The sequence below is a fragment of the Anolis carolinensis genome, chromosome 4 (assembly GCF_035594765.1).
Source record: "Anolis carolinensis isolate JA03-04 chromosome 4, rAnoCar3.1.pri, whole genome shotgun sequence".
Classification (NCBI taxonomy): Eukaryota; Metazoa; Chordata; class Lepidosauria; order Squamata; family Dactyloidae; genus Anolis; species Anolis carolinensis.
Genome location: NC_085844.1, coordinates 1,099,457 through 1,119,650, shown reverse-complemented (window position 1 = coordinate 1,119,650; position 20,194 = coordinate 1,099,457). Strand labels below are relative to the sequence as shown.

The 20,194-nt window shown below is 43.2% G+C and overlaps 1 protein-coding gene across 1 annotated transcript in view; it reads left to right on the top strand.

The window, feature by feature from the left end:
- The window catches only part of oplah (5-oxoprolinase, ATP-hydrolysing), a 73,895-nt gene that overhangs the window by 46,043 nt on the left and 7,658 nt on the right, over window positions 1–20,194 (top strand). Inside the window, exons 14-21 of the mRNA XM_062979833.1 lie at window positions 1,545–1,657; window positions 1,756–1,907; window positions 3,027–3,187; window positions 13,924–14,025; window positions 14,718–14,892; window positions 14,979–15,163; window positions 17,440–17,586; window positions 19,712–19,846. Of these exons, the coding sequence (XP_062835903.1) occupies window positions 1,545–1,657; window positions 1,756–1,907; window positions 3,027–3,187; window positions 13,924–14,025; window positions 14,718–14,892; window positions 14,979–15,163; window positions 17,440–17,586; window positions 19,712–19,846 (1,170 nt within the window). The remainder of the gene's footprint in view (window positions 1–1,544; window positions 1,658–1,755; window positions 1,908–3,026; window positions 3,188–13,923; window positions 14,026–14,717; window positions 14,893–14,978; window positions 15,164–17,439; window positions 17,587–19,711; window positions 19,847–20,194) is intronic.

Genomic DNA, 20,194 nt, shown 5'->3' with positions numbered 1-20,194 from the left:
CGACAGATGGCCATCCAGCCTCTGCTTCAAAGCCTCCCAAGAAGGAGCCTCCACCACACCTTTCTATGCCGCCTTTCTCCAGGTGGACCCAGGCGGCTCTCATTACACCATGTAACATAATGTTCAGCAAGACATGGAGCGAGAGCTGCCAGATGTCCAAGCTGGGTTTAGAAAAGGCAGAGGAACAAGAGACCCAATTGCCAATATCCAGATGCTGGATAATGGAGGAAGCCAGGGAGTTTCAGAAAAACATCTACTTCTGCTTTATTGACTATTCTAAAGCCTTCGACTGTGTGGATCATAACAAACTGTGGCCTGTTCTTGGTGGTCTGGGGAGACCAAGTCCCCTTGTCTGTCTCCTGAGGAATCCGTATAAAGACCAAGTAGCCACAGTCAGAACAGACCACGGAACAGGAGACTGGTTCAGGATTGGGAAAGGAGTGCGGACATCAGGGCTGCATCCTCTCACCCTCCCTATTCAACTTGTACGCAGAACACATCATGCAACATACATGCAGGGCTTGAAGGATCCAAGGCCGGAGTTAAAATTGCAGGAAGAAACATTCACAACATTAGGTATGCAGATGATACCACTCTGATGGCCGAAAGTGAGGAGGAGCTGAGGAGCCTTCTCACCAAGGGGAAAGAAAGAAGAAAGGGCAAAAGCTGGGGTGCAGTTAAACGTCAAGAAAACCAAGATCATGGCAACCAGATGGATTGATAACTGGCAAATAGAGGGAGAAAACGTGGAGGCAGGGACAGACTTTATATTTCTAGGTGTGAAGATTCCTACAGGCAGGAAATCAGAAGATGTTTCCTTCTTGGGAGGAGAGCAAGGACCAACCTCAATGATAAAATAGTGAAGAGCAGAGACATCACACTGGCAATGAAGGTCCGCAGAGTCAAAGCCATGGTCTTCCCCATAGTGACCTATGGATGCGAGAGCCGGACCATAAGGAAGACTGAGTGAAGGAAGAGAGACGCTTTTGGACTCTGGTGCTGGAGGAAAATCCTGAGAGTGCCTTGGACCTTGGCAAGAAGATCCAACCAGTCCATCGTCCAGGAAATCATGCCCGATGGCTGCTCACTGGAGGGAAGGAGACGAGAGGCAAAGCTGAAGTATTTTGACCACATCACGAGGAGACAGGAAAGCTTGGAGAAGATCACGATGCTGGGGAAAATGGAAGGAAAAAGGAAGAGAGGCCGACCAAGGGCGAGATGGATGGACGGTATCCTTGAAGTGACTGGCTTGACCTTGAAGGAACTGGGGGCGGCGACGGCCGACAGGGAGCTCTGGCCTGGAGTGGTCCTTTGAGGTCACCAAGAGTCGGAGACGACTCAACGAGTGAGACAACGACGAACATAATATTTCTTCCTGGGTTATCAATGTCATTATTTCCTAATTGGTTGTAACATAAAAACATGGGGAAAATTTATTAACCTGGAAGAATTTTGTCTTTTGCGGGAGGGACGTCTTCCTGCAGCGGCATGTTTTGCTCCAGTTTTCCAATGAATATCTCATCAAGTCTCCACTCTCCCCGCAGGAGACCCGCTGCTACTTCGAGGGGGGCTACCTGGAGACAGGGGTCTACCTGCTGGAGGGCCTCACCTGGGGCCACTCCGTCCCGGGGCCCAGCCTCCTCATTGACAAGAACAGGTGAGGACCGGGGCCTGCAAGAGGGGGGGGGGGCTCCAGAGGATGGGGTGGAGTGTCCCTTTGACCCCTCCTTGACCTCTCTTTCGCCCCTCCTTTAGCACCATCCTGGTGGAGCCCGGCTGCAGGGCCTCCATCACGCGCCGGGGGGACGTCTGCATCGAGGTGGGGTCCGGGGCCCAGCGGGCGGTGGGGCCTCAGGTGGACCCCATCCAGCTCTCCATCTTCTCCCACCGCTTCATGAGCATCGCAGGTGAAATCAGTGGGGGGTCTGTTGAGGAGCGTTGGTTTCTGTGCTTTGGTTGGTTCAATGACCTTTATTTAAAAACGAGAGGTTTGCTCACCTTCATGAGAGTACCTGCCTCGAGACACTAAGTAGCATGATTTTTGTTCCTGGGTTATACGAGGGCTATCCACAAAGTAGGTTACGTTTTGGATTTTTAAAAGGACAAAATTTAGGAGAAATCATTTACCATATGCAGCTGAAAGACACATCCGAATACTACAATCTCACGCAATCCCCATTGAAATCTAGGCATGTCTTATATAGATAAATGAGTTTGAAAAGGTCTGCTCCAGTAAATTTGCCGCCTCTCTCCTCTGTTTCCAACAATGCGTGGCTGGCAGTGCAGCGTTTTGGCTACGCTGCAGGAAGGGAGAAGGGGGAAGAGCTGAGGACACAAACGGGGAATTTACTGGAGCAGTACTTTTCAAACTCATTTATCTGTATGAGACGTGCCTAGATTTCAATGGGGATTACATGAGATTGCAGTATTGGGATGTGTCTTTCAGCTGCACATAGTAAATGATTTCTCCTATACTTTGTCCTTTTTAAAATCCAAAACGTAACCTACTTTGTGGATAGCCCTCATAGATGCCATTTCCTAATTGGTTCTCTCATAAAAGCATGGGGAAAGTTTGTTAAACTGCCTCAGGTTAAGTGGACAAACACCCTCAACTTGTTTTGTTGGTAAAGAGGATTATCCATCTACATATCTACACAAGGGGTCTGATAGTTATCTGGCTTGGGAAATGGCTGGAGGGATCCTGGCCACAGTCCCCTTTCCCAAAGAACAGGAGGCATGAAGAGGGGGCTGCCATCAAGTTACAGTTCGATACTTACTATTGCACCCCAAGGCTGCATAGGTACCTTGAAACCACACTGGAGGCTGTTAGGAATTGTGGGAGTTGAAGTCCAAAACACCTGGAGGGCCCAAGTTTGCCCATGCCTACTCTAAAGCTTTGGAATTTCACAACTCCGGAATAGTAAAATATGGAGCAGGCTCATTAAGGCATGGAAGGTTGGGGTCCCCAACGGTGTGCCCCCCCCCCCCATGGACCCTGATGAACCCTTTGGTTCTTTCCTCTCCAGAGCAGATGGGGCGCATCCTCCAGCGCACGGCCATCTCCACCAACATCAAGGAGCGCCTGGACTTCTCCTGCGCACTCTTTGGGCCGGACGGGGGCCTGGTCTCCAACGCCCCCGACATCCCGGTCCACCTGGGCGCCATGCAGGAGACCGTCCAGTTCCAGGTAGGGTCAGCAGGAGGGGAGCCCCGTGGGGCTGGAATCGGGGAATGTCTGGGCTGGAAGGGGCCTATATCTACAAAATGTTCTACAGGAGTTACATATCTACTGAATTCTTCTTTCTAAGTTATTTTCCTAATGGAGGAGTTAGCATTGTAACTGTCATTTACCACAGGGTTTTGTGTTGTTCACCCCCATGTTGTGGTTCATCTGATGATGAAGGAGGATTTGGGTTTATGCAGCCTGACCATGGCAATGTTGATGAGGGAAATGGTGAAGGCTCTGAATTGTTAGAGAGGCAGCAGAATAGCAGTGAAGCAGAAGCCTGTGATAAGGGTGACCTCTCACAGGATTCGGAACATCAACAGAGTTCAAAACATCAACAAGTCCCAGGTGTCTCTGGCAGCGAGTCAGAGGAGTCTTCCTTAGATAGGAATACAAGGTTAACGTTAAAAGTTCATCACCCTAGATGTTCTCTTAGGATAGCTGGTAAATGTGTGGGAACTCAAGGACAAAGGAATGCTTTCTTGGCCTGTAAGCATGGTTAAAATAGGGAGAAACAGGGAAAGATTTCAGATGAAGCAACTTTGGTTTTGGAAACAGAGTTCCTGTCTTGTCTATGCTCATGGAAAAGGATTCTTGCTTTTGTTCATGCCTGAATCTTGCATTTTGGATGGTGTTTTGAAGCTCATGCTGCCTTGTGTTCAAGATTGATTTGTTATATTTGAGACTTTGAACTCTATTCTACAGCCTGCCTTTGCATTGGATTGTTGCCTTTTACTGACTGCCTTTGGATTATTGTTTTTAACTGACTGCCTTTACATTTGGATTATTGCTTTCTTTACTGCTTTTTATCCAGACTTTGCTATATTTTATCAATAAACTATTAAAATCCAAGCTTGCTGTGGTGGTATGTGTGTGAGAGCAAGGTGAACCAGCCCTGAAGTACAACACCCCAGGTCTCAGGTTGGCAGTCCATCCATCTTTTCTTTGGCCTTTGTCCATATGGTTGCTTTCTTGAGTTGCTCAGGCATTTTTGAGTAGTTTCCTGCCATTTCAACCAGGTTGCATTTATTTGTGAACATACGTCTGGCGTTGTGTTGCTGTCTATGGAGACCAGTGACCTTAGGTATTTCAGTTGTGTGGCCTTCCCTTTTTAGTGCTTGTCCATTGATTTGAATGGTTTTTGTTGTTTGGAGGCCAAATTCCAGATACTTTGTTTTGGGTATGTTCAATGGAAGTCCATTTTCACTGAGTCTGTGCCTGCGACTGTTAGAGGCCTGCATGTCTTTGGTGGCCGAGTGCTATGTCGTCTGCATATAGAAGTTTCCAGGGATGCATAGTCTGCAAATCTTTTGGAAAATGGAAATCTCCACAACCTTTTGGAGATGTTATGGTCTTTGGAAAGGCATGATCTTGTTAGAAATCACAACCTTTTGAAAAATGATGCCATAAGCTCTTGGTAAAAAGCATGACCTGTTAAAAGTCATAACCTTTTGGGGAAATGGCATTCATGCAAGGCAGTCAGGTTTCTCAGCTGTTACTGACGTACCTAGGTATGCCTTTGAATGTCTGGGGACAAAGATATGCCAATGCACAAAGCACACACACACACACACACACACATATACAGCAGAGTTCCAGAAGTGTTCCTTTAGTTGCCCAAAAATATCTCCTCCCCCTTAAAACCTCATTGTTTAAATCATACTCTCACGAGACAAAATCAAGCAGACTTCTTAAAAAGTAACATTGTTGGTTTACTCACAAACTTCATGTATTCAGCATACAGGTACTTTGCTTCTCAGTCCAGTTATCAGTCCAGATTTGAAATAGTTTCTTCATGTAGATAACACAGGGCATCATTCTTAGAATCAGTAGTCCATAATCTAAACCAGGGGTCCTCAAACTTTTAAAGCAGAGGGCCGGTCCACAATCCTTCGGACTGTTGAGGGGCCGAATTATCATTTGGGGGGAAAAAAACCGAACAAATTCCTATGCACACTGCATATCTTATTTGTAGTGCAAAACAACAACAATAACAACAACAAGAACAATACAATATTTAAAAATGAAAATAATTTTAACCAACATAAACCTATCAGGATTTCAATTGGAAGTGTGGGCCTGCTTCTGGCCAATGAGATAGTCAGGTTAATTAGGATTGTTGTTGTTGTTGTTGTTCTGTGTCTTCAAATCATTTCAGACTTTGGGCGAGCCTAAGTCCAGAATTATTTATTTAAGTCCAAAATCATTTACTACATTTATTTACTACATTTATATCCCACCCTTCTCACCCCGAATGGAACTCAGAGCAGCTGTATGTACATACAATATATTATATTATTAGCATAGCACAATATTAGCATTATACTATATTGAACTATACCACTATACTGTAATATCATATGTAATATATAACATATAATAAATATTATTATATATTATTGTTAGTATTGTATTATATAAAATGATAATATTATTATCAATATTATATGTATATACAATATATTATATTATTAAAACTAATATAAAATATTATATTATAAATGAAGGCGAGGGCCAGGTAAATTACCTTGGAGGGCCGCATCCGGCCCCCGGGCCTTAGTTTGGGGACCCCTGATCTAAACCATCTCTCTGTTCTAAGAGTCTAATAGAGTCTCTGTTTAGTCTGAAAGTCCAATGGAGTCTAAACTGTACTGTTTCTACTGAATTCTGAAAGCAGACATCTTCTGAAATGGAGTCTGAGTCCGGAACAAGCCCAGATCCTGATCACATGGTCTGCAGCCCCTCCCACAACATAGAGTCAAGGAAAACTGCACACCAACACACACATATACAATCCAGTAAGCAATTTGAATTATATACACAACAAATAGCTAGTGGAGGCTTGAGAAGGTTGCTATTTCCAACAAAATCTGCTGTATGTAGCCGTGTCCATGCGGAGTATGAATAGTAATGGGGGAGGGCTGATCCCTGATGCACGCCGACAGTGATGTTTAAGGTGGTGAAATCCCTGCAGGGCAGCGGACCGGACTTCTTGTATTATTGTATAGTAGATTTGGATTTGTTTCAGGAGAGAATCGGTAAAGAAGATGTAGAAATTTGCCAATGTAGCTTTGTGGAAGAAAAATTACAATAGCAAAACCTTGGAAGGGGGAAAAATAACTGCTCATTCAGGACTGGAGAAGAAAATTAGTCCAGTATATTCAAACGGCCAAACTGGATGTCTATCTGCCGGGAGGGATTGGATGGTGTCTTCCTGCCTGGAAGAAAAAGAGGGTTGGACTGGATGGCCTTTAGAGGCCCCTTTCAACTCTAGTAGAATATAGACTCCCTTGCAGTCTAGTTAACTCTCCTTCTCGGGAAGTTTTAAGCAGAGGCTGGGTGGCCATCTGCCGCGAGGGCTTGGTTGGTGTCAAGGACAGAACGCCACAAGATCAAAGATAACAGAGTTTATTGGATTTACAGAACTCAAAATGCCCGTAAAAGACAAGGGCAAGGCAACTTTAGCCTTTAAAAACAAAAAGGGGCAAGAAAAACGTTCAAAAGATAAACCGGATTAAACCGGAGTTTAATCCGGGTAAAATCAAAACAGCTTGCTTCAGCCTGGGGATAAACAAACAGAAGCTGGGAAACAAAGAGTTCAAAAGAATGCAACTAATTGGCAGCAGATGCCTCTCTGCTGCCAGCACTATGTTTTGAGTAACTAGGAGTCACTCCTTCACACAGCAAGGCAAATTTCCAATACAAACTCAGCAGCCAAGGATAGAAGCAGTAGCGTAGTCCCAATTCGTTCCGAAGGTCGAGAGGCAGAATCAGACGTTTGCAGTTTTCCAAGTCCAATAGGAGAAAGCGAGCCCGTAGTCAGTTTTCAGTCCGTAAATCCAGAGTAGCAGATGGCGTCCGTCAAGAAGACGACGGAAGGTCAAAGCTATTGAGATTAAGCAGAGGTTTTGCACAAACAAAAGCCCACACAATTCCTCCCGCCGTCTGAACCCAAATTCCAAAACAACTTACGTATCAGCACACGAAAACACACCAGTCTTCAGGAAAGCGTCCCACACAGATCCCAAGCGTTCGTCCAGATTACCTTGCCCAACGCAATTTGCAATTGCTCCCAAGCCTCATTTTATGCCAGTTACAAATCCTCATCACTATCAGCTGCCCTCCTTAACCCGGGCGTTTCCTCATCACTTTCCTCATCAGAGCTGGAACACCTCTGACTACGCCCCACAGCATCCCCAGCTGTGGATCCCGTCCCATCCCTCCAGCTTGTCCATGGGTCTAATCCTGAAGGTCCCCATTCATCTTCCATCCCATTATTGCCAGTGGCACCCAACTCCTCCCTTACCCGAGTCCAATCCATCTCATCCTCTTCCGAGCTAACCAGCTCTTCCTCCATTATCTCCGTGAACCCCTTAAAAGACTCTTCGTCAGATGGTTCTGCAAAGATATCTCGCAGCCTCTTTCTTTCTCGCTCCTCGAGAGTATCTGACTCTCGAGGAGTCTTACGTCCACGTCTGCCAGAAGCAGAGCCATGAGGCTCAATCATAACAGTTGGTGTCTTCTTGCATGGTAGAATGAGTCTCCTGAAACATTTTTTCCACTTGTGATTTCTTTTTGACCTGAGAAATGTTTACCTGATACCAGGTACATAGGTACGTAAAATATGAATAAAAACCCAGCCTTTACTGAACGCAATCAGCATCTGCAAGGCTTGCTAAACAGGGTGGCCTGTTGAACGCAGCACAGCAGATTCGGGTAAATGTCTAAAACGGCCACTAGGTGGCGATCACAAAACTCTCCCAGGGAGTCTTGAAGCATGAATTTTGAATGCCCGTCTTGTGTTTTGTAATCTCCGTTTTGTGTAATTTAATATGTCTTGAATAGAAATATGTTTTAATCTGTAGGTTTTATAGGTTTTATAGGTTTAATACATTTTAATATGTGGATTTGTAGTAATTTTTTTTACAATTTTTATGCATTTTAATTATTCTGTAACCCACTTTGAGCCACAAGGATTATTATTATTATTATTTTATTATGACACAGCAAACAAGATAGATATGCTGGATTTCGTATCACAAAATCACAAGTCGAACCCTTCCCAAGTGTCTAGGACTGTGTGATGTATTATTATTATTATTATTATTATTATTATTATTATTATTATTATTGTATGACACAGCAAACAAGATAGATATGCTGGATTTCGTTTCACAAAATCACAAGTCGAACCCTTCCCAAGTGTCTAGGACTGTGTGATGTATTATTATTATTATTATTATTATTATTATTATTATTATTATTATTATTATTATTGTATGACACAGCAAACAAGATAGATATGCTGGATTTCGTATCACAAAATCACAAGTCGAACACTTCCCAAGTGTCTAGGACTGTGTGATTTATTATTATTATTATTATTATTATTATTATTATTATTATTATTATTATTGTATGACACAGCAAACAAGATAGATATGCTGGATTTCGTATCACAAAATCACAAGTCGAACACTTCCCAAGTGTCTAGGACTGTGTGATGTATTATTATTATTATTATTATTATTATTATTATTATTATTATTATTATTATTATGACACAGCAAACAAGATAGACATGCTGGATTTCGTTTCGCAAAACCACAAGTCGAGCACTTCCCAAGTGTCTAGGACTGTGTGATGTATTTTCGGATGATGCTGAAGATCCCAGTAAGGTGGCCTTTTGCAGTTGGCAGATCGTGGTTTTGTCAATGTCTATTGTTTCCAAATGCCAGTGGCTGAGATCTTTTGGCACGGCACCCAGTGTGCCCATCACCACCGGGACCACCTGCACTGGTTTCTGCCAGAGTCTTTGAAGTTCAGTCTTGAGGTCCTGATAGTGGCTGAGTTTTTCCTGTTGTTTTTCGTCAATGCGACTGTCACCTGGGATGGCAACATCAATGATCCAAACCTTTTTCTTTTCCACAACTGTGATGTCTGGTGTGTTGTGTTCCAGAACTTTGTCAGTCTGGATTCGGAAGTCCCACAGTATCTTTGCGTGCTCATTTTCCAAGACTTTTGCAGGTTTGTGATCCCACAAGTTCTTTGCTGCTGGGAGGTGGTACTTGAGGCATAAGTTCCAATGAATCATTTGGGCCACATGGTTGTGCCTCTGTTTGTAGTCTGTCTGTGCGATATTCTTACAGCAGCTGAGGATATGATCCATGGTTTTGTCGGTTTCCTTGCACAGTCTGCATTTTGGGTCATCAGCTGATTTTTCGATCTTGGCCTTAATTGCATTTGTTCTGATGTCTTGCTCCTGGGCTGCGAGGATCAGGCCTTCTGTCTCCTTCTTCAGGGTCCCATTTGTGAGCCAGAGCCAGGTCTTCTATTATTATTATTATTATTATTATTATTATTATTATTATTATTATTAATGGCCTTTGTTCTGATGTCTTGCTCCTGGGCTGCAAGGATCAGGCCTTCTGTCTCCTTCTTCAGGGTCCCATTTGTGAGCCAGAGCCAGGTCTTCTATTATTATTATTATTATTATTATTATTATTAATGGCCTTTGTCCTGATGTCTTGCTCCTGGGCTGCAAGGATCAGGCCTTCTGTCTCCTTCTTCAGGGTCCCATTTGTGAGCCAGAGCCAGGTCTTCTATTATTATTATTATTATTATTATTATTAATTGCCTTTGTCCTGATGTCTTGCTCCTGGGCTGCAAGGATCAGGCCTTCTGTCTCCTTCTTCAGGGTCCCATTTGTGAGCCAGAGCCAGGTCTTCTATTATTATTATTATTATTATTATTATTATTATTATTATTATTAATGGCCTTTGTCCTGATGTCTTGCTCCTGGGCTGCAAGGATCAGGCCTTCTGTCTCCTTCTTCAGGGTCCCATTTGTGAGCCAGAGCCAGGTCTTCTATTATTATTATTATTATTATTATTATTATTATTATTATTATTATTAATGGCCTTTGTCCTGATGTCTTGCTCCTGGGCTGCAAGGATCAGGCCTTCTGTCTCCTTCTTCAGGGTCCCATTTGTGAGCCAGAGCCAGGTCTTCTATTATTATTATTATTATTATTATTATTAATTGCCTTTGTCCTGATGTCTTGCTCCTGGGCTGCAAGGATCAGGCCTTCTGTCTCCTTCTTCAGGGTCCCATTTGTGAGCCAGAGCCAGGTCTTCTATTATTATTATTATTATTATTATTATTATTATTATTATTATTAATGGCCTTTGTCCTGATGTCTTGCTCCTGGGCTGCAAGGATCAGGCCTTCTGTCTCCTTCTTCAGGGTCCCATTTGTGAGCCAGAGCCAGGTCTTCTATTATTATTATTATTATTATTATTATTATTATTATTATTATTATTAATGGCCTTTGTCCTGATGTCTTGCTCCTGGGCTGCAAGGATCAGGCCTTCTGTCTCCTTCTTCAGGGTCCCATTTGTGAGCCAGAGCCAGGTCTTCTATTATTATTATTATTATTATTATTATTATTATTATTAATGGCCTTTGTCCTGATGTCTTGCTCCTGGGCTGCAAGGATCAGGCCTTCTGTCTCCTTCTTCAGGGTCCCATTTGTGAGCCAGAGCCAGGTCTTCTATTATTATTATTATTATTATTATTATTATTATTATTATTATTATTAATGGCCTTTGTTCTGATGTCTTGCTCCTGGGCTGCAAGGGTCAGGCCTTCTGTCTCCTTCTTCAGGGTCCCATTTGTGAGCCAGAGCCAGGTCTTCTATTATTATTATTATTATTATTATTATTATTATTAATTGCCTTTGTCCTGATGTCTTGCTCCTGGGCTGCAAGGATCAGGCCTTCTGTCTCCTTCCTTCTTCAGGGTCCCATTCGTGAGCCACAGACAGGTCTTCTATTATTATTATTATTATTATTAATTGCCTTTGTCCTGATGTCTTGCTTCTGGGCTGCAAGGATCAGGCCTTCTGTCTCCTTCTTCAGGGTCCCATTCGTGAGCCAGAGCCAGGTCTTCTATTATTATTATTATTATTATTATTATTATTATTAATGGCCTTTGTCCTGATGTCTTGCTCCTGGGCTGCAAGGATCAGGCCTTCTGTCTCCTTCTTCAGGGTCCCATTTGTGAGCCAGAGCCAGGTCTTCTATTATTATTATTATTATTATTATTATTATTATTATTATTAATGGCCTTTGTCCTGATGTCTTGCTCCTGGGCTGCAAGGATCAGGCCTTCTGTCTCCTTCTTCAGGGTCCCATTTGTGAGCCAGAGCCAGGTCTTCTATTATTATTATTATTATTATTATTATTATTATTATTATTATTATTAATGGCCTTTGTTCTGATGTCTTGCTCCTGGGCTGCAAGGGTCAGGCCTTCTGTCTCCTTCTTCAGGGTCCCATTTGTGAGCCAGAGCCAGGTCTTCTATTATTATTATTATTATTATTATTATTATTAATTGCCTTTGTCCTGATGTCTTGCTCCTGGGCTGCAAGGATCAGGCCTTCTGTCTCCTTCCTTCTTCAGGGTCCCATTCGTGAGCCACAGCCAGGTCTTCTATTATTATTATTATTATTATTAATTGCCTTTGTCCTGATGTCTTGCTCCAGGGCTGCAAGGATCAGGCCTTCTGTCTCCTTCCTTCTTCAGGGTCCCATTCGTGAGCCAGAGCCAGGTCTTCTATTATTATTATTATTATTATTATTATTAATTGCCTTTGTCCTGATGTCTTGCTCCTGGGCCGCAAGGATCAGGCCTTCTGTCTCCTTCCTTCTTCAGGGTCCCATTCGTGAGCCACAGCCAGGTCTTCTATTATTATTATTATTATTATTAATTGCCTTTGTCCTGATGTCTTGCTCCTGGGCTGCAAGGATCAGGCCTTCTGTCTCCTTCCTTCTTCAGGGTCCCATTCGTGAGCCAGAGCCAGGTCTTCTATTATTATTATTATTATTATTAATTGCCTTTGTCCTGATGTCTTGCTCCAGGGCTGCAAGGATCAGGCCTTCTGTCTCCTTCCTTCTTCAGGGTCCCATTCGTGAGCCAGAGCCAGGTCTTCTATTATTATTATTATTATTATTATTATTAATGGCCTTTGTCCTGATGTCTTGCTCCTGGGCCGCAAGGATCAGGCCTTCTGTCTCTTTCTTCAGGGTCCCATTCGTGAGCCAGAGCCAGGTCTTCTATTATTATTATTATTATTATTATTATTAATTGCCTTTGTCCTGATGTCTTGCTCCTGGGCTGCAAGGATCAGGCCTTCTGTCTCCTTCCTTCTTCAGGGTCCCATTCGTGAGCCACAGCCAGGTCTTCTATTATTATTATTATTATTATTAATTGCCTTTGTCCTGATGTCTTGCTTCTGGGCTGCAAGGATCAGGCCTTCTGTCTCCTTCCTTCTTCAGGGTCCCATTCGTGAGCCAGAGCCAGGTCTTCTATTATTATTATTATTATTATTATTATTAATTGCCTTTGTCCTGATGTCTTGCTCCAGGGCTGCAAGGATCAGGCCTTCTGTCTCTTTCTTCAGGGTCCCATTCGTGAGCCAGAGCCAGGTCTTCTATTATTATTATTATTATTATTATTATTATTATTAATTGCCTTTGTCCTGATGTCTTGCTCCTGGGCTGCAAGGATCAGGCCTTCTGTCTCCTTCCTTCTTCAGGGTCCCATTCGTGAGCCACAGCCAGGTCTTCTATTATTATTATTATTATTATTAATTGCCTTTGTCCTGATGTCTTGCTCCAGGGCTGCAAGGATCAGGCCTTCTGTCTCCTTCTTCAGGGTCCCATTCGTGAGCCAGAGCCAGGTCTTCTCCTTGTCAGCTTTTCCTTCAATTTTGTCAAGGAACTTTCCATGCAGTGTTTTGTTGTGCCAGCTGTCAGCTCTAGTTTGTAGTGTGGCTTTCTTGTACTGGTTTTTTGTCTGCTGTGCTTTGAGGAGTTTCTGATTTTTGACTTCAATCAAAGCAGGTTCTTCACTTTGCTTTACATATTCTGCCAGGGAATGTTCTTCTTTAATTATTATTATTATTATTATTATTATTATTATTATTATTATTATTATTATTATTTCCCTGTTGCCACATTTCTGGCGACCCCAACATTGAGCCAAAGGGACCCCACTGGGTCTTGGGACACACAGTTTAGGAAACTGTGGTCTAGATGGCCTTTGCAGGTTGTTGTTATTATGGTTGATGTTTGCTTACATTTACTTATACCTCGCCTTTTCTCTCCACAAGGAGACTCAAAGAGGCTTCCAGTTCTGTGATTTTTATGACTTTACTAGCTGTACCCGGCCACGTGTTGCTGTGACTTATGGGCATGCTTTGTTGGCCAAGTGGAATAGCAGTGAATAGCCTTGTAACCTCAAAAGCCTGAACCCTGGCTGTACACCGGCGCCATTGTGGCCAAGGGGGTTGATAGGAGATGAAGTGGGCGGGGCCTAAAGGGGGCAAGGCCTACCCTTCTGATCAGCAACTAGGGTTGAAAACGGCTCTTCCTCGTTCTTTAATTTGGACTTTATTTTCCAGGTTTTTTGTTTGAAAGACATAGATTGGATGACTATGTCTTTTGTGGCCAAATTAGGTGTGATTTGGTTCAGTGGTTTTGTTGTTTACTCAGTCCTACAAACGTACATTACATGTTTATATATATAAATGCCGTGTAATGCCGTGTCCCCCATTTTGGGGCTTGCAAAGCCAGGACCTCCAGGTTTCTCTTTCTCCTTGACTCCCCTGGTATTATTATACTTCTCCTCCTTCAGATCCGGAACCTGGGCCCGGAGATCCAGGAAGGGGACGTGATCCTGAGCAACCACCCCTGCGCTGGGGGCAGCCACCTCCCGGACCTGACCGTCATCACCCCGGTGAGAAGGGGAAGCGACCACCTCGTTGACAACTTTGTTTACACCAAAAAGGGGTTAAGGGGGACCCAAGGCAGCTTGGAAAGGATCAAATACAGGCAGTCTCCAAGTGACTTGTCAGATGGGTATGTTGAATGTGAGATGGATATATTGAGACACTTACAGCCATCTGTCTCAATTCTCCCCTCCATTCAGTAATTCAGCATCTGTCTAGTAACACGAACAAATAAGACTGCATAGCTGTCTGCCGATCCCAGCGGTAATATATCTTTATTTACACAGCTCTGTACATAGACAGCAGTCGGAGCTGCTCGCACACATGTTTCTCTGACAGCAAGATTAATGGCGACTAAAAGAACTCTTATCGGTAAAGAATATCATCTCCCAAATTACATTCTCTGTGACTTGTTTCCTTCTTCGTAGGCAAAAGCGGAAGTCTCATTCCTTTTCTCTCTAGGCAGTAAATCATTGCTCTATGCAATTAACTACTTCTGTCCTGGATTGCTTACCAAAGCAAATACACAATTACATTGAAACAATGAGTTAAACATTTCACTACATTTAACCATTACCTTGACATTGTCATTATCACGAGCCAGACCCCCCGGGGCAATGGGGCCAATTCCTTGGGGTGACCCCACCAGACGTACAAGCGATGCCCCCCTCCTCACCCTTTCCCTCCCTCTTTGTCGCAGGTCTTCTGGCCGGGAGAGGCCAGGCCGGTCTTCTTCGTGGCCAGCCGGGGCCACCACGCGGACATCGGGGGGATCACGCCGGGCTCCATGCCCCCGCACTCCCGGTCCTTGCAGGAGGAAGGCGCCGTCTTCATGTCCTTCAAGCTGGTCAAGGGGGGCGTCTTCCAAGAGGAAGGTCTGTCCAGTGGGGCAGGAAGGGGGTCTGACCTGGGACGTGTGGGCCTTCCACCTCTGACCCACCTCCCTCCCGATCCCTTGCAGCCGTGACGGAGGCCCTGATGGCGCCCGGCCGCATCCCCGGCAGCAGCGGCACCCGTAACCTGCAGGACAACCTCTCCGACCTTCGGGCCCAAGTGGCCGCCAACCAGAAGGGGATCCAGCTGGTCAGTGACCTGATTGGCCAGTACAGTCTGGAGGTGGTGCAGGCCTACATGGCCCACATCCAGGTGAGGAAGCAAGGGCATTCGGGGAGTGATGGCTTGGTCTTGCAAGGGTTGCTTCACGGAGGAGAAGGCGAGCCGGGACACAGAGCAAGGGATTCACAACAGCTGGTTTTGTTTTTCCTACTTAACTCAAAAAGGCCATTGTCCTTGGTAATGTAAACATGTTGTTTTCCACCAAGCGTTAATTATTTGTCTCTGGTCATGTCGGCAGTTCAGCAGTTCTCAGCAGCAACTTTTAATTACAGTTCATGAATTGGCTTCAGTCTTAGGATGGCATCTCTAGACTACATAGACCCCAACCATACTCCTTTCATACAATTTGATTCAAACAATTCACCATATTTTACGACATACAGTAGAGTCTCACTTATCCAACACTCGCTTATCCAACATTCTGGATTATCCAACGCCTTTTTGTAGTCAATGTTTTCAATACATCGTGATATTTTGGTGCTAAATTCGTAAATACAGTAATTACTACATAGCATTACTGCGTATTGAACTACTTTTTCTGTCAAATTTGTTGTATAACATGATGTTTTGGTGCTTCATTTGTAAAATCATAACCTAATTTGATGTTTAATAGGCTTTTCCTTAATCTCTTCTTATTATCCAACATATTCGCTTATCCAACGTTCTGCCGGCCCGTTTATGTTGGATAAGTGAGACTCTACTGTACATCTCTATATATAAAAATGTAATGTAATGTTCGTTTTAATATGGAGTAAACAACAAACCTACTGAACCGAAACACACCAAATTTGCCCGCAAAGGATTCCCGCAGGCAGGAAGCAGCCAGGCTTTGAAGCTGAAAGGCCATTGATGTCTGGTAAGAACACCTTTCCTCTGGGTGGATCTTTCCCTTGACTCTCATGGCTTTGGGAGACTTCCAAGGTTTACAAAATTCAAATGAAAAATCATTTTGCACGTTTTGATTCTTGGAAGCTTTTGGTGCGGGCTACTCCTACACATCGGATATCACATCGTAAGTATGAATTTAACAAACTTGATACGACTTATGGCGGCTAACAACAAATTGCACACCCCTAAAATATATATCTCTGGAGTCACCTTTCTTTTTTCCATTATAATTTTTATTGAGTTTACCAGTGTCACATTAACAAAAACAACACAAACAACACAAAAATTAAAGAAAGGAGAGAGAGAGAAGAAAGGGAAAAAAAAGAGAGAGAGAGAGGGGTGAGAGATTTAAAATACACACACACACACACACACACACACACACACATATATATATGTCATGGAACCAATTCCCAGGGCTGAATTTGCAAGCCCTGGATTTGGAGCCATAACATAAACAATCCTGAATGCCTCATGAAAACACCTGGCAGCAGAGCATGGGAACTCGGGGTTGAAAATCTAAACAATTATAATGAGTAGTTTGTGTGGGAATAGTAGAAATGTGAGACAGGGGGTGGGGTTTGGTGATGATATTTACGTGTGGTGTTACGTTGCAACCAAGGTGATAAAATTGCTTGTGTGTAAACATTATGTCATTCTCGACTTTTTCCAAGTCGTGTGTTCTTCAATAAAGATTGGTTTGATAGCAGCTGTCTTTGATCTGCGTTCATGCTGGTCGTTTGAAGTGAGCGTGACATATATATATATATATATATATATATATATATATATATTACACGAAGAAAGAAGGAAAAAAAACGCACATGTAACATGTTTTGTACTTCCATTTGTCCCTTATGAGAATGTAATTAAATTATATTATATTATGTCTTGTCCTGGTAGAACCTATGTCTTCTAGTCATTTTACTAGTATCCAACAAAAAAAAGAATTAAGTGATATTAGTTGCCATATAATCTCTAAATAAGTTCCAGTCAGTCTTATTTGTTGATTGTACTCTATAGGATCTTAACAGAAATGTTAGTTCGTCCATGTCTCTAATGTCATCAACTTTTCCTAGCCATTCATCTTTAGTTGGAACGTCTTGTAGTTTCCAGTATTTCGCAAAGATAATCCTTGCTGCCGTGGAGATATATGTAAAGATTTTGTCTTCATTTGAATTAAAATTTGTTTCCAAGTCTGTCAGCCCCAATAAATAATATTCTGGTTTCAATGGGAATGTTTTCTTTAGTATTTTTTGAGATTCTAAGTGTATCATTTTCCAGTATTTCCTTGTTTCAGAGCATGACCACCAGCTATGAAAGTATGAACCAATATGAGTCTTGCATTTCCAACAAGTGTTTTGCGTTTCTTTGTACATTTCTCCTAATTTTTTCACCTTTCTTGACCCCAAATGCAGGCCAACGCCGAGGTGGCCGTCCGGCAGATGCTGAGGGACTTTGCCCACGGCCGAGGGCAGTCGGGGCGCCCCCTGCAGGTGGAGGCGGAGGACTTCATGGACGACGGCTCCCCCATCCGCCTCAAGGTCACCATCGACCCCCAAGAGGTGAGCCCCCCCCAGGTTATTATGTAGGGCCGAAGGGGCGAATGCAGGGCTCCAAAGGGATCCCCCCCAAAAGACGGGTACGGAGCACTGAAAGGGCGAAATGCAAGTCACTTGTACATAAGTGCAGAAAAGGCAGGGTAAACCAAATGACATTTCAAATTTTTGTCTGGCTGCTGGTACATACGGGATTGTGTCGCTTTTTGGTTTCGTTCAATGTTGTCAAGCAGACTTCAAGATAGGGTGGCCCATAATAGGAATATATTTTCATAACCTGTTAAGATTATGATCCCAATATGGTTAAATATTAGTGCAGAGCAGTAAAAACGCAGAAGACTAGGGGTTTATGTGAGCAGAGGTAAAAAGAAATTAAACAGTAAGACAAAATATCCAGCCTCCCTTTCCCTTTAAAAAGTCATGCGCATAAAATAAGCATCAGAGACATCAAATAAAATAGCAAAAATATGTTTACTCACAATCTTGTATGATGATGGTCATACAGGCAAAAACATCTTAGTTCCAAAGAAAAACTGTTCAGGAAACTACATATCTCTTAACAGACAGGAACATCAGCATGGCATGGTCAGGAGCAAAGAGGAAGAGACAGGAAGAGACATCTGTACATCACTTCCTGTGTGTCCCCAGAAAGGATACTCCCATTTCCCATTTCATATGCAAAACCCTTAAATGGTGTCATCAACCCTGGAATGCATCTTGGCTCAGGTCACTAAGCAACAGACATAACTAACTACATAAACCATCCCACATTAAAAATGCATGCATGATTGCTTAGATAACCCAACAGCCCAATGTCAGGGATTCCTCTTCTTCAGAAGGAGAAGGGGAGCAGGAAAGTGTTCATGAATCTGAGGGTGAGTTGGAATCGGAGGAGGAGATTTTGCAAGTACCCACGTTTCAGGAGAGGCGAAAGGAAACAGAGCAGAGAACTCAATCGACAGACCCAGTCTTTTGAACTGAACATGCCTATCTGTATTTTATAATGTGTTTTATGAATACTGATGTAAGTTAATACAGTAGAGTCTCACTTATCCAAGCCTTGCTTATCCAAGCTTCTGGATTATCCAAGCCATTTTTCTAGTCAATGTTTTCAATATATCATGATATTTTGGTGCTAGATTCGTATGTACAGTAATTACAAAATAACATTACTGCGTATTGAACTACTTTTTCTGTCAAATTTGTTGTATAACATGATGTTTTGGTGCTTAATTTGTAAAATCATAACCTAATTTGATATTTAATAGGCTTTTCCTTAATCCCTCCTTATTATCCAAGATATTCGCTTATCCAAGCTTCTGCCGGCCCATTTAGCTTGGATAAGTGAGACTCTACTGTACCCACATTTCAGGAGAGGCGAAAGGAAACAGAGCAGAGAACTCAATCGACAGACCCAGTCTTTTGAACTTAACACACTTATCTGTATTTTATAATGTATTTTATGAATACTGATGTAAGTTAATAATAATTTTTAACTGATTTATATTGCACTGTATAATTTTTATATGTGTGTTTTTTGTAAGCCGCCCTGAGTCCCCTGTTGGGTGAGAAGAGCGGGATATAAATATTGTAATAAATAAATAAATAAATAGCGGCCAGAAATGCAGCTGAGTAATTGGGAACCGCCCTAGCAGCTGTGAGGAGACTCAGGGCTGTAAAGAAGAAGCAGGTGCAGCCAGCTCTTGCTGGTAACAAACTGACTCTAATGCTTAAGCCTTCCCTCCCCTTGTGCCTGCTTCGAGTCTGCATCTGGGAAACTGCTCCTAAGGATTTATTGCTGATTCTTTGTCTGAAGTAAGACTGCTATTTGATTTGGGAGTTTATCAGAGACTGTCCTTGCCCTAAGACTTCCTTGCTTCTTTTTGCATTATTCCACTGAATGTGCCGTACTTTATGTTTTGCTGAAGTAAAGCAGTTTTCATTTACTTACCGCAGTGTTTTAAGGCTGTTCTTGAAAGACAAAACAGGACACCCAAGGAGAAGATTTCTCTCCCCAAACTTGATGGAAAGATAACACTCTGCTAGGAACGTATCCGCCGTGTTGTTGATTGTTTTGGGGTCCCTTTGCTGCTTCCCGAATCCCGGGGCTTCCCTTTGCGTTCCTTTGCAGGGCACTGCGACGTTCGACTTCTCCGGCTCCGGCCCCGAGGTTTTCGGGAACTGCAACGCCCCTCGCGCCATCACCCTCTCGGCCCTCATCTACTGCCTGCGCTGCATGGTGGGCCAGGACATCCCCCTCAACCAGGTGAGCGGGGTTTTGTCGAGGCGGGATAGGTCGCGATTCGTAGTTTTTCAAACATGCTCTCTCTGGATCCCTGCGCAAAGGACTGAATGTCTCAGATGGAAGCCGGAAAAAACAAACCTATACATAGCAGAGTGCTTATCAGTGGTCTGCAGAGTGTAACTGCACCGTCTGACCTTGTGCTGCCCACTGTTTAGGAAAATAATGAGTCAGCTTCATATAATCTCACAGGAGGCTTTTAATCTTGACTCGTTGCTCGATGTACAAAAAATTTACACACACAGCTCAGGATCCCCTGATCTCCAATAGTCAATGGCATATACAGCGATATTCCCACTGGCATATGGAAAA